Below are 13,011 nucleotides of genomic sequence, written 5' to 3'. Positions count from 1 at the left end.
GAAAGCAAAAAAAAAAAAAAAGAAAGAAAGAAAGAAACATGCACACAGTTATAAGGCCAGAATGAAGAAGAACAAGTGCACAGCAAAGACTTTCTCACTATGGTCCCAGTCCCTCAGAACAGCAGAGGATGCATCCCCGTTCAGTGCCCACTGCCACAGCCCCTTTTTGTCTGATGGGTTCAAGTCAAGGCAAGAAAACGTAAGGAATTGGACTTATCAAGCAATCAACTCCTTCCTTAGGTCTAAAGGTTCAAGGAGCTTCCACGACTTAAAATTTAGCCTTAAAGAAGGATTTCTTTTTTCTGGAATACTGGGAGAAAAGATCACCAACCTCCGTTAGAGCACTTTGCAACTTCTCTATAGGAACTGCACAGAAAAAACACGAAGCTTTGCTTATTCTTTTAAAGCAATAGAAAGAGTTTCTCAAATCCCAAGTCCCCAGACAAGTTGGAGGACTGCATTAAGGAGGAGTCCCGAGTACATATTCTATGCCCAAAGTAACCAAGGCGACGTTTAATGAACCACACAGATTATGGTCTCAAAAACCACCAATCCAACACAATAGCAAGCCATGAAGGGCATGTCAGCAGAAGCACATGCACTGAGATAGACATTAAAAAGGTACAAGATTAGTGCAATTACAGCCCATTTTGCATGCCAGTTGGAAAAATACCCTAAATGCCTCATCTCCAAGCTGATGCATTAACACCAATACACTAATAGGACCAAAAGCACAGCACTGCTTTGCCTCACAGCATCCTTCTGCCTCTTGGCACAACACAGTCTGCATAAGCACTCAGTCCTCTCAAAGCACGCTAATATGAGAAGTGGTAGTTTTGCTAAGGACCTGAAAGTCACTTCTGATTTCATTTTGGGTAATAGATAAAAACAGATGGAAGTTTTATTAACTTACTTTTTAGTTTGAAGTTGGCAACGCTGAACAATCCTGTCATTAAGACTAAACAGAAATGACTGCTGCAATAACAAAACCAGCCTGTGATATACAAATAAAAACAAAGCAAATTCAACCTTTCATTCCACTCTGGGGCTTACACTGACACTGTATTTAAAATAAATTTAAGAATACAGTACCAAGAGCCTCTTTACAGTAGCAGGTAAGGAAACTGCAGCACTAAGTTTTGGATGCCGTTAGGTTGAACAAATGATATTTGCAAAGTTTTAAACAAAACGCATTCAGAGCAATATACCACAGGCTTCTGTCTTGGCTGTATCTCTTTGTACTATATAAAAGCAAAAATACCTGGTTTAGAAGTGCCATTTGTAAAGTCATTCATTTCAAACACTGCAGCTATTCTCAAAATTAAGCATAAAATTTCTTTGCCAAATACAGCATAACTTTATGAACTCTTTTTGTTTGATGAAGTAATAAATTTCTTTTATCTATGCAATCTGTACATGACTTTAATGTTAATTTTCATCTATTCTGTCACTGAGCAGAAAGCACATACCTTCTACACAAGCATTATCCCTGGCTGCAAATCTCATAAAGCCAGCCAAATTAAGCCTGGTCAGCAGCTGGATGAAACGATTTCCAGGAATGCCTAAAATCTACTTTTGGATTGTCCAAGTCTGCAATAATCATTCGTTCCAAGTCACAAGTGAACCCACGCCTCTGGCACAACATTCAGTGTAAAATAAAGCATAAAGCACGATCACGAGGAGACCAGCACATCAGTCACCAAAGGAACAACAGACGTCCCCATACAGGTCCCTAAGAAAAGACAAACCGTAGCCCATGGATGCATTTGAGCACTAAATTCATTTTAAATGATGGTCATAAAATATTGAACCTGTTGGAAAAGCCCTGCAGCCCAGCGCAGCCTGCTTTGTTTTCTCCTGATGATGAGCACAACCTGAGCAGCCTGGAATGCATCTCTCTGTTTAAATACTTTTCTGTGGTTTTAGCAGTAAGCACTTATTATTAGGGAAAAATAAACCACGGATACCAAGAAACATGTACTATTTGTTAAAAGTGACAGGAGTTATAGAAACCACACACACAAGAGAATTCTCATTAGAGAAACGCTATCATCTTCTGCTCCAGTTCCCTGTGGTCACATTAGGAATAATTTTTACATGCACGCCTACTTTATCAATATCATTTAAAGCACAGAACTAACTGGCCTGTCTGCCTGTATTTTCAGTCCTGAACCACAGAACAAAGCCACACAGAACAGCAAACATCCAAGCAAAGTGCAAGAGCCCTGCTGAGAACTGCTCAGCTCCCTCATCCAAACACTGCCCGTAAATTCCATACAGCTGATTTCCACTGCTCTTGTTTCAAAGAGATGCAAGAATAAATTACTAGGAAACATTTACATATTTATCTGAACTTAAAACATCACGTTAGGCTTCGGCTGAGCTCACACTTAAACAGCAAAAGGTTAAGGAAATAATTATCATGCACCAATTAGCAGAAAAGAGGAACAAAAATCAGGAAAGCTCTCTACACATGTAACCATTATAAGTACACATAAGCATCCAGTGCTGCACACCTTCAACGAATAATTCCTAAAATCAAAGTGATACTTGAAAAAAGCAAACAGCTCAATGCACAAAGAGGGCACTGCTGCAGCCCACTGCTACTCATCGTGCAAAAAGACTGCAGTGAGACGAGGACCTGGAACATCTGTCAGCACAGATCAGTGTTTTCACTTCCCTCTCCAGTTTGGACAACTGCACACCTAAAAAAGCAAGAAGGAAAGGTGGGCTCTGAATGACTGCCTCAGCTACAGCCAGCACTGACGCAAAAGAAAATAGTCTGCTCAGGTAACCAAGGTAAGACTCGTGTTAAACACAAATTTATACCCTGCTTGGATTGACCATTCATAGCGTAGGATAAAATATTTTCTTTTAATTCATTCTTTCCTCTCAGTGTTTTAATTGCAACATATTTGAGGATTGGGGATCTGATAAATGTTTATAGATATCTAAAGGGAGGTGGGAGGCAAACGGATGAGGCCAGGCTCTCCTTGGTGCTGTGTGGCAATAGGATGAGGAGTAATGGCCTAAAACTTGAACACAGGAAGTTCTGTACTAACATGCAGAAGTACTTCTTTATGGTAAGGGTGATGGAGCACTGGAACAGACTGCCCAGAGAGACTGTGGAGTCTCCTTCTACGGAGATATTCAAGACCTGTGTGGACACTGACCTGAGAGACCTGCTAAGAGAACTGCTTTGGCGGGGTTGGACTTGATGGCTTCTTGAGGTTCCTACCAATCCCTGCAGTTCCGTGATTCTGTGAGTCCACCAAGAGCGGAAGATGCCAACAAAATCTCTGTATGAGCTTTTAGCTACTCTGAGTACAAAGTACGTAGCTGAAGACCCACAACTCAAATTTAAATTGTTGATAATGCTTTCCAATATATTATTTTGCTATAGAAATGGCCACTTATCTCCACGCTGTAAAGAAGCATTTTTTTTCTTTCCTCTAGATATTAAGCCACCAACTGCAAACACAAACACTAAGTGACAAAGGGGTAGGAAGCAGCTCCCTGCAGGGCCCCTGCTTTGACAACACCACCAGAAGCAGTGGCAGATGGGCACAGAAACGCTTCTCCCACCTCCAGGTCAAGATTTGGCTCTTCAGGACAGCCCTGTGCAACCAACTGTCCACAAAAACACTCCTGGTTTTGTCTCCTCAAAGCCTACACCTGCAGCCAGACCAGCAAAGCAACCCTAAATCCTTGTATAATTCAGGCAGTTTCCTTTTCATTAAACTTTTTATTTCTCAAGGCCTTGCATGCATCAATAAAAAAAGAGGGGCAGTTTAAATGCAAATTATTAAGTAACTGAAGAGCTGAGCAACAGTCGGGAACAGCTCATCAGCTTCCACAAGGACATAAATATTTGAATAGATGAAAAGTAATTCTTTCCAAGAACATAAGACTCTGGTCATTCATTCTCCCCCACACAGTGTCAGCCTGAAGGCTTCTCCCTTCACAGATACATTGGGAAGAAATAGAAAATAACAACAAAACAATCAGTATAGCCAACCCACAGGGAAAAGTTGTAACCATGTTTATAAAAACACTGCAGTGGAAGTTCTGCTTCATGTCGATAAACTATCAAGAAGCATTAAAAGGAGAAACAGAAATACTCAAAGTTGAGAATTAAGTACCTACCTCTTTTATGTGAAGCATCTTAATTTTCTGTGTAAGTCTTTTCAACTTCTTATCTTTCCAAACAGACTTATGTCACATACACTTACCTAGCTTTGTCAAAGTATGTTAAAAAAAATATATATATAAAATAGCCTGAAAGTGATAAAGCTGGATCTGCTGATCTGAACTGAATAACATCCCCAGCCAACAACTCACCTGCTATCTACATTAGTTTTCTGTGCAACTTCAGCACAGGGAATTCCAGTTGCAACCCCACTGGGCTGGCCAGCACAGCACTCATACTCCAGCTGTGGCCATGGGAGATCCCACCTCACCTCTTGGCTGCTTCAGCATCCCCTGGAGGCTGCATCACACCTGTCCTTCACAGTCACTCATGTCCCAGAGCTACGGACCAGAACAGCAGCCAGCACTCAGTGTGTGCATCCAGCAGGGCTATCTGACAGCCAGAAGGCAGACCTCACTCTCAGCCTTTCTGGTTGACACCCCCTGGCCACCACACTCCAAACTGATGGCCCCATCGAGCTGCCAGCTACAACACCAAGGTGCCCCTCCTGCCCTGCAGCTGCCAGCACCAAGCAGAGCATCCCACAAGCATTAATGCACTCTTCCTGAGAGGCACTGCTGTACATGTCTGCTCTACAGCTCACCTTGGTGCCCCTCAGTTCCACGAGGTCCTCATGATGTTCCTCACTGCTGGCAGAGTACTTAGCTCCCCAGCCCAGGCTGCTGATAGCAATGCAGAATGAAGCCTTGTAACAGCATGCCTGCTTTCCATGGTTACTGACATCCTCCCAGGGCTCCAACATGTTTGTCCAGCAGCAGTTTGCTTTGCAGAAGCCATACTCACTCCCTTTCAAAAACACCACCCAACAAAGCAACCGCATTATACACCTATTCTTTGTAATGGAAACACAAAGTTCTAGCTGCTCAAAGAATTGCAGTGCTTCAGTGGATACTCAAACATAATAAGAGCAATCTCGCAAGCTGCAAAAGTCAATACTAACAATTACATATTCTAAGAGCTGGGTAATTAGAGTCCCAAGGAGATGAAAGCAATGAATGAATAAGAAGTGAAAGGCTGTGGAGGCTGCTGAAAGGCACCCACAAGTACTCTTCTCCCTCAGCCTTGCACTGATCTGAGGCTGCCTCATCCACCTGCATGCTTACACCATCAGCTGCAGAGCGGGTGCACTCTGCCCAACTCTGCAGAAACCTGGGTGTGAAGCACAGACTGCAACGGACTCTGATATAGTGTGATTTCTGTCCCCTGTGCTAGGAAGTCTGTCATCCTTTCCCCCCAGCTGAACACAATGTATTTGATTTGGGGAGTACCTTTTGATTTAATAGTTTTCTTTAATGTATAACAATGTTAGAAGAATAATTTTCAAAGTCCATGTTTATTTGCATTCTGAAGCAGCCCTTACAAATGAGTCTCAGGAAATAAATCTTACATTCAATCCTCATAACCTGCAAACATCCTATCTGTAGCACACACAATTGCGACTCAAACTCAGCACAATTTCCATCCAAGGTAAAATGCCCTAAAAGAGAATGGAAAGGCATCTAACTCGAATAGCATCATATCCCTATTTTGTTATCTGATGTTAGTCTGAGTTCTCACTTGCAAACCAAAATATTCCAACTCATAGGCCTTATTTCCCACTGTCTATTTTTGCCATGCGCTCTGCATAATACCACGAGCCTGAGACCAGCTGTTAAGGACCAAATGTTGAACCAAGTGTTTTCCCACTCCACACTTGACAACTTCCTCTTGCACAGGCACTGTGCTTTGCCACTGTTTTCTTTGCCTCCTGGCTGCTACATAAAATTCTTCTAATACACAGCAACTACACACCTGAGCAGGAAAAGTCACATTATTCCCACATTCAACCTGAGTTCTTTGCTCCTTTCTGATCATCTTCTAACTGATTCAGCACAGCTGGGTCAAGAGGTGCAGCCTTTTATACCTTCTGTCAGGACTCGCAAGGAGAACTTCAAGGTGCAGCTCATCAAACGTGTTTACTACAGCCGCTAAACTTATCCAAAGTGAAAGAAATTCACTGAAAGAATGTGAGACTGGTTTTGACACACTGACCTCCGACTGCTCTAAATTACAGGGCTGGAGGATTTACCTATTAATGGTTCTGCAACATTAATAGCCTTTCCATTAAAGGTTGGAGACCACATTTCCAATTCCAGAAGCCAGCCAACTCTACCAGAAGCAGGCACCATATTAAAGGGAAAAGGTGGAACTGGAGGCAGAGTTTGCAGTCTGACTCACTCCTGATTTGCCACACAGAAGTACACACCAGGGCTTCAGATATATTCCTGAACAGCCCAGGATGTAAATAAGTGCGTAAGGACGCAACATCAGTATCTGAAAAACAATGACTTAAAAATACCTTAAAGATAAGGTTATTCACTATTAACTGATTCAAACTGAAAGTGATGTATTTGCAGCAACATAAGAAAACTTGTCTGAAACGCATTCTTTATGCAGTCACAAACACTTTGTTAGAAGCACTAAGAATAAATTAAGTTAGAGGTAAATACGTTTTTGGGCACAATTACAACAAACACTTTATAAACTGCCTAATTACAGCTGAGGACACAAAAGCCAAGCTGGAGAGCTGCATCCCACATACCTTCACTATGACGGTCTGATCGGAGATGCTGCTCATCATCTCGTTGATGGACTTGAAGAGCTGCAGCAAAGACTCCCTGAAGTCTGCTTCTCCTTTGTTTTCATAAAGTCTGGAAAACAATTGGGTATGTCATAAACAAAAAATGGAAATGCATGGAAATCTGTTCCAGGGACCAATAAGTCCTCACATCACTTTATTTTAATTTACTTGAGTTCGCAGATGTTTACACATCATTACACTGCACCAAGAGATTTTCTTCACAGGAAACTAAAGAAGCAACCAGACTGGGCCAGGAGCAGCAGCAGATTATTTGTGCCACCAAATCACCGTGAACCCCTGCATGGCAACCCAATTCCACATGCACAGGCAGCAGTGGGCTGGGCTCTCCCTTGCCACACCAGGACTAGCAGATGTCTGTGAGGACCAATGCCAAGAAGCTCTGTGATGTGGAAGCCAGGAAGCATCCCAGAAACTTGCCAACTCATTAAAATCTACCAGTGGCCCAAGGTAAGTGACCTTAAACTCCGTGAAGGAAAGGAAAACATATCAACCCTCAACCATCCATTTCCTCAAACTCCTCTTCGTGAGAGGACTAAATTTAAAATGTATTTCACTGCTGATTTCTGGATAGCTGACACAAAACTAGTCCTGTTTCCCACACAGTCAATATGGCTGCCTCAGAGGAATGACTAAAAGTTTGCAAGGTGCCTTCAGACAGAATTTCCACAGCTGATCAGAGCCCACAGCAACTCCTGTGCACGACTGAGCTGAAGAACCTCATCCCCTGGTGAACTCTGGTTCAGCACAGCAGTGGAACGTGTATTTTTGAAACTCTTTGGAGCGTTCTCCCCTTACTCACTCTATGTATGCCCATGCACCTCTGCTTGCCTCTAAGAACCCCCACCATCGGCCACCAGCTTTTGAAGCTGTCTGCAGTCACACGAGCTCTGTCCCTGAGCTCATTTTGCACCAAGGCTCATTAGAGCAGCATTCACCAACACTTCCCCTTTCCTGTTTAATTCTGCAAAACCCAGCAAGAAAGGAGCCCTGGGCATGGTGTGCAGCTCAGAAGGAGCACCACAGCCAGGCACTTTCTCTGTACAGTCTGAGGATGATTTCTTCACACTTGAAGATAAGCAAGCTGTACTAAGAGTTCATTATGAACTTCTCCTATTAGAAAAGGAGGAGGGGCATATCTTTTTAAAATACATATGGAGAGTGAGGTGGTGTTGCTGCTTTGCCCTAAACTAATATAATTTTTAATACCGTGTTCATAACCCTTTGGGAGCCACAGGCACTATTAAATGCTACGTAACAAACACGCAGGAGATACAAATACTACAGAAAAATTATTAAGTCGTGCTATTTTCTTGTGCAAGCTTTTAATCCCCTTTCAGGTTAAAACTGGGGGCTATGCAGGACAAATTACGTGTTCACTCCCAATTTCAATTATGGATTCCAGTGTCCCCCTGAACATATTAGAGAGGTGTAGCACATACTAATATAAGGAGTAACCAAACTTGACAGCCCAATAAATCAAACCGCTTCAGACAAAAAGCTTTGCATTTCAGAATGGAAAGCATAATAAAAACAAACAAGTCAGAGTCTCAAATATGTTTCTATTGCCAGCTATTTAACATACCTCTCCTTAATACACCTGGTAATACACAACAGCGCAGCAGCCATGAGAAGAACAGTATTACACCATGGCAGCACTTCCACCACTGCCTTCAAAGTTTAAAGACTTTTCTACACTGAACATTACCACTGGAATAATACTGAGTAACCCAAATCATGATTTTTCTGAAGGTTACCCAATCTTTTGCCCTTACAGACACTGATATACTGCACAGCAGGACTTGCCATGCTTTAGTTAAATGAACCAAGCTTCTACACATTACCCAGTCCTGAAGCTTGTCTGATACTACATTCCCCAAATGCTATTTATACTGTCTATCATATTACTAACTTAAAGATACGCTTTTTTCAATAAAAGATCCCGCTTCCTTGCTGAAATTTCTCAATTAAATCCTACACTTCAACATTATCATCATTTCAATTGCACATCTCAGGCAGGATTTCAGTCCTACAGCAGAACAAACTGCGGTGTCATCCAGCATTCAGAAGCTTTTCCAATTAATCCCCAGTCATTGAGAATTACAGCTCTGCAATGCTGAAGTACTCTGAATTACTACTTAGCATGAGAAAACCCAACGGCCACTACTGAAGGGTCATACTGCCTCTAAATCCAATCTGCAGCAAGTTTTTTTTTTTTTCCCCATTTTAAAATGATTTGTAGGTCCAGCAACAGTATAAATGACATTCAGTACTTTAATGGATATCACAGCAAGAATCTTAAATGAGCAAACTGCACTTCTGTCATTCACAGAAAGGTTGATGGAGCTGGTGACTTCACAGCTCTACATAAATCCCTTGCAATAAGTTTGGTTCAGTCCTTTCACTCTTTGTTACAGACTGCATCTTAATTAAGACGAACACATCAACTTGCTAGTAGCACTTTTCATATTTTGGGTAGAAAACAGAACACTGATGTCAAAATTAACTTAAAATAATTATTTGTACTTGACTTTATGGACAGACAGCATCATTGAGCAGTGGTGCACGTCAAGGCTTTTGAGGGAATCCAAGTGATCCTTTCTAGACAATCCTACCCACTGGATGGACAGGGATTTCCCACAACCACCACACTTACTGATTGAACAGTATCCTGGACCGGACAATGAACTTGAAGATGTACTCCAAAGCTTTCATGGCTTTAAAGAGTTGGTCAGTGATACCACACTTCTCAGCATTATCCACGTACGTTTTTAAAACTTTAGTCAGCTTGCTGTTTCAAAACAGAAATACAGAGAAGTTATAAGCATGTTCACAGCAAAGAATTTCAATGCTGAGTGATTGAAAGAAAAATTGTGTTTCAAGTAGAGCCCTCCACGGTACAAAATTAATTATGCAACTAATAAATACACATTATGAACTTGCTTGTGCTGATTAAGTAGCTGCAACCTGTTCTTGGGTGAAAACACAAGACTGCATCACTCAATACACAAGCAATTGAGAATGTCTTGATAAGATTCCTGTTACTCTGGATATTCAAGGATGCTCCAGTTAACAGGTCAATATAAGGGTACAACTACCACTAATAGTAAAAAAAAATAAAATAAAATAAATTAAACACACATACTTTGTTAAAATTAAAGCACTCAAAATGGGAGTGTCTTGCTCCATTAAGGTCTTCCCTTTATGTAGCTTTGCCCGCCGATTTTGGACTAGTCTATGAAATGTATTTCTTAAAAATTCATAAGACAGCAGCTAAGAATGTGGAATAATGGAATTTCCAAGTGTGTCAAATTTGGAAGTAACACAATTTTAAAAATAGCACCGTTCTGACTACCTCATTATGAATGAATATAAACCACTTACATAAATGCAACTACAAGCAATTCTGTATTAAAATATCCTAGCTACAGCGCATGCTTCAACATGCACATTAAAAGTAAGTACAACCATTGAATCATAGAATTGCCTGGGTTGAAAAGGACCATAATGATCCTCTGGTTTCAACCCCCCTGCAATGGGGCAGAGTTGCCAACCACCAGACCAGGCTGCCCAGAGCCACTACACACAAACACTATTTACCACTACAGACAATAATGTTGCAGAGGCAGACATCTCGATACACACGCATTTCTTTTAATAGGAATTAACCATTTGAGAATTTCAGTAACTACTTGGATATTCTTAATGCAATCTCTCTTAACGTAGCCTGGTGCAATAAAAGCAGAGAGGCAACACGGATCTGTCACAAATCAAGCCAACATTGTTAGGTCTTCCCAACACCCAAAACTCAAACCTGCTTCTACATCTCTCCATTTAAAGGAGGGATAGATGCTTTCCCTGCCTACCAGCAGAAAGGCCATCTCCAGCTCCAGCAACAAAGGCAGGTGCTGCAGGATGCTCCATCCTTTGTGTGCATCCACCAAGGCAGCAGAAGTGGCAGCAGCTCAGCACAGTGAATGTAATATCAAAGCTGTGACTAAAGGCATAACTTCTTCACTATTTTAAATCAATACTCCTCAAACCTTTTCTGCTCACGTAACAGAGACTGTACAGCAGCAAAGCATACAGCATTTGCTTGGCTGAATTTTTTTCCTCCTAACACCAAGAAGATATCCATTATGTATTTTTCTCCTACAAGAACAGACTGAAGCAGCAACAGTGGACCTAACGGCCAAGAAATACCTAAGACAGCAAAATGTAATGGATCTTTGTTTCCTCTTCACTACTTCCTCCCCAGAATGACAGTAATACAGATCACATAGGAGAAGACACAAATTTAATGCACAAAACAACACATATTTGAAGAATCTTAAATAGATACTATTTCCTTTTCAAGTGTGACTGAGAAATGCTTACAAATATTTTCCTTACAAAATAACTTCTGAAATAGTCACTTATCCCCTCTTACAATACAACAAAGTCAAGACTTTCTCCTTACAAATACTTTATTGCTGCTGTTTTACAAGGGGAAGACAATATATATTCAGCCTTCCACACATCATATTCTATGGGCAAATTCCTAATTAAACAAATAACTAAATAACATTATCTGGAAAAAAAAAAAGTGCAAGTCATATCACATCCTCAATTCAAAAAAGGAGTTTTGAAGACTTACGTGTAGGCTAATGTAGCACTGAAATGTTTCTTAATGTATGTCTCCAGGACAGGATTAAAATGTTGAAATTTTCTGTCAGCAATCAGTCCAATGATAAATACCTGAACAATGAGAATAATTATTGCAACACACACAAAATTAATCCTGGACATTCGACCGCTATTTCAGACCACAGCAGTGGCATTAAAAACAAAGACAGACTTTGACTATTGATTATCCTCCCCATATACAAACACTTTTCCTTCCTGTGAATATTTCCTGCTCCAAACAAAGCTTTCTGACCCAGCCTTAACTTCTGCTGCTCATCCAACTCCGACACTTGGATCCTCTCCGGGAAGACAGCACGATGCCATGGTGCCATACCTTCCAATCGTACCCAACTGAAATTTCAAAGATTATAAAAAGTTTCCCTGCGTTTTTAACCAAAAATACTAATTAGTTCAAGGCTAATAACGACTGCATCAATAGAAAACTGCATTCTAATATTCACATCACTTTTTTATTCATAATTACAGTATCTACATTTTAGTCTACACAGGATGCAAACTTACCAAAGCATCAAACACCAAGGTGTCAAATGTCTCACTCTCTGAGTTCTCCATCATTATGTTAAAAAGTGCATCCAGAGTATCTTGGAGGAACTATAAATAAATACAGAAGCCACCGCTTTTAAGAGGAAAAATAAAAATCAGGTTTCACATGGGTTTATGCAGCTTTCATTTATGCAAGACGTTTTTGAAAGTTAGATGAGAAAGGGAAAATTTAACATGGTTTTTCTGCAAATTCTTTTTAGTTCATTACTGTAAATCCATATCACTCAAAAGTAGGGAAAAAATCATATGTGGTACTTGAAGAAAACATTTAATCTATTTACAGTAGACGAACAAAATGTATTCCAAAACTCAGTACCAACATACAGCCAACAGGGTCATGCATTTTCTGAAGACTGATATTTCATAGCACAAACCAGACAAGCAACTCAGGCTCATGCCAAACCAGTCACCCTGAGCAGTTTGAGCTGAGCAGTACGAGAAGTGCACAGCGTATGGCTTTTCACAGCTGCACAATTCCAAATGACAGCATACATGCAGGCGTGGGACACAGAGCACACAACCTCCTGCCCCAGCCCAAAACCTACAGGTCTATCCCTGTACAGAGGAAGTCTTCACTAGCCAGCTGGCTGGACACCCTGATCTGTGCAACACGAAAGTAAAAGCAGATTAGTGTCAGGGGATACAAGTTGAACAGAGTGATAAAAGCTGTTTTACACGTATTTAATTACAGCACTGCATCCCACTGACAGCAAGCACCACATTGGTAAGCCAGAGATAAATACAACCAGTTCTATCAGCACAGGTTTCTGCATCTGCTCATCCTCTTCCATCAGATGACAAAAGCAACGTGGGGTTCTCCAAGGCAGAACTGTCCAGCCCACCATTTGTTTTGGTTGAGAGAGAAGAGGTTTAACCCAACCAAGACTGTTCTTGCAAATTTGTCTCAAACAAAGTAAAAATGTTTTTTTTTTTT

General features: G+C 41.0%; 1 protein-coding gene across 1 annotated transcript in view; it reads right to left on the bottom strand.

Moving 5' to 3' along the window:
• LOC104912083 (dedicator of cytokinesis protein 1-like) overlaps positions 1-12,147 on the bottom strand; it is a 12,460-nt gene extending 313 nt beyond the window's left edge. The window contains exons 1-4 of the mRNA XM_031554592.1: positions 12,036-12,147; positions 11,485-11,585; positions 9,505-9,639; positions 6,792-6,900 (exon numbers count right to left, since the gene is read on the bottom strand). Of these exons, the coding sequence (XP_031410452.1) occupies positions 6,792-6,900; positions 9,505-9,639; positions 11,485-11,585; positions 12,036-12,089 (399 nt within the window). The 5' untranslated portion in view covers positions 12,090-12,147. The remainder of the gene's footprint in view (positions 1-6,791; positions 6,901-9,504; positions 9,640-11,484; positions 11,586-12,035) is intronic.
• Positions 12,148-13,011: the final 864 nt, after the last annotated feature.

This window comes from Meleagris gallopavo, chromosome 8 (genome assembly GCF_000146605.3).
Source record: "Meleagris gallopavo isolate NT-WF06-2002-E0010 breed Aviagen turkey brand Nicholas breeding stock chromosome 8, Turkey_5.1, whole genome shotgun sequence".
Taxonomy (NCBI): Eukaryota; Metazoa; Chordata; class Aves; order Galliformes; family Phasianidae; genus Meleagris; species Meleagris gallopavo.
This window is presented reverse-complemented; position numbering and strand designations above follow the sequence as displayed.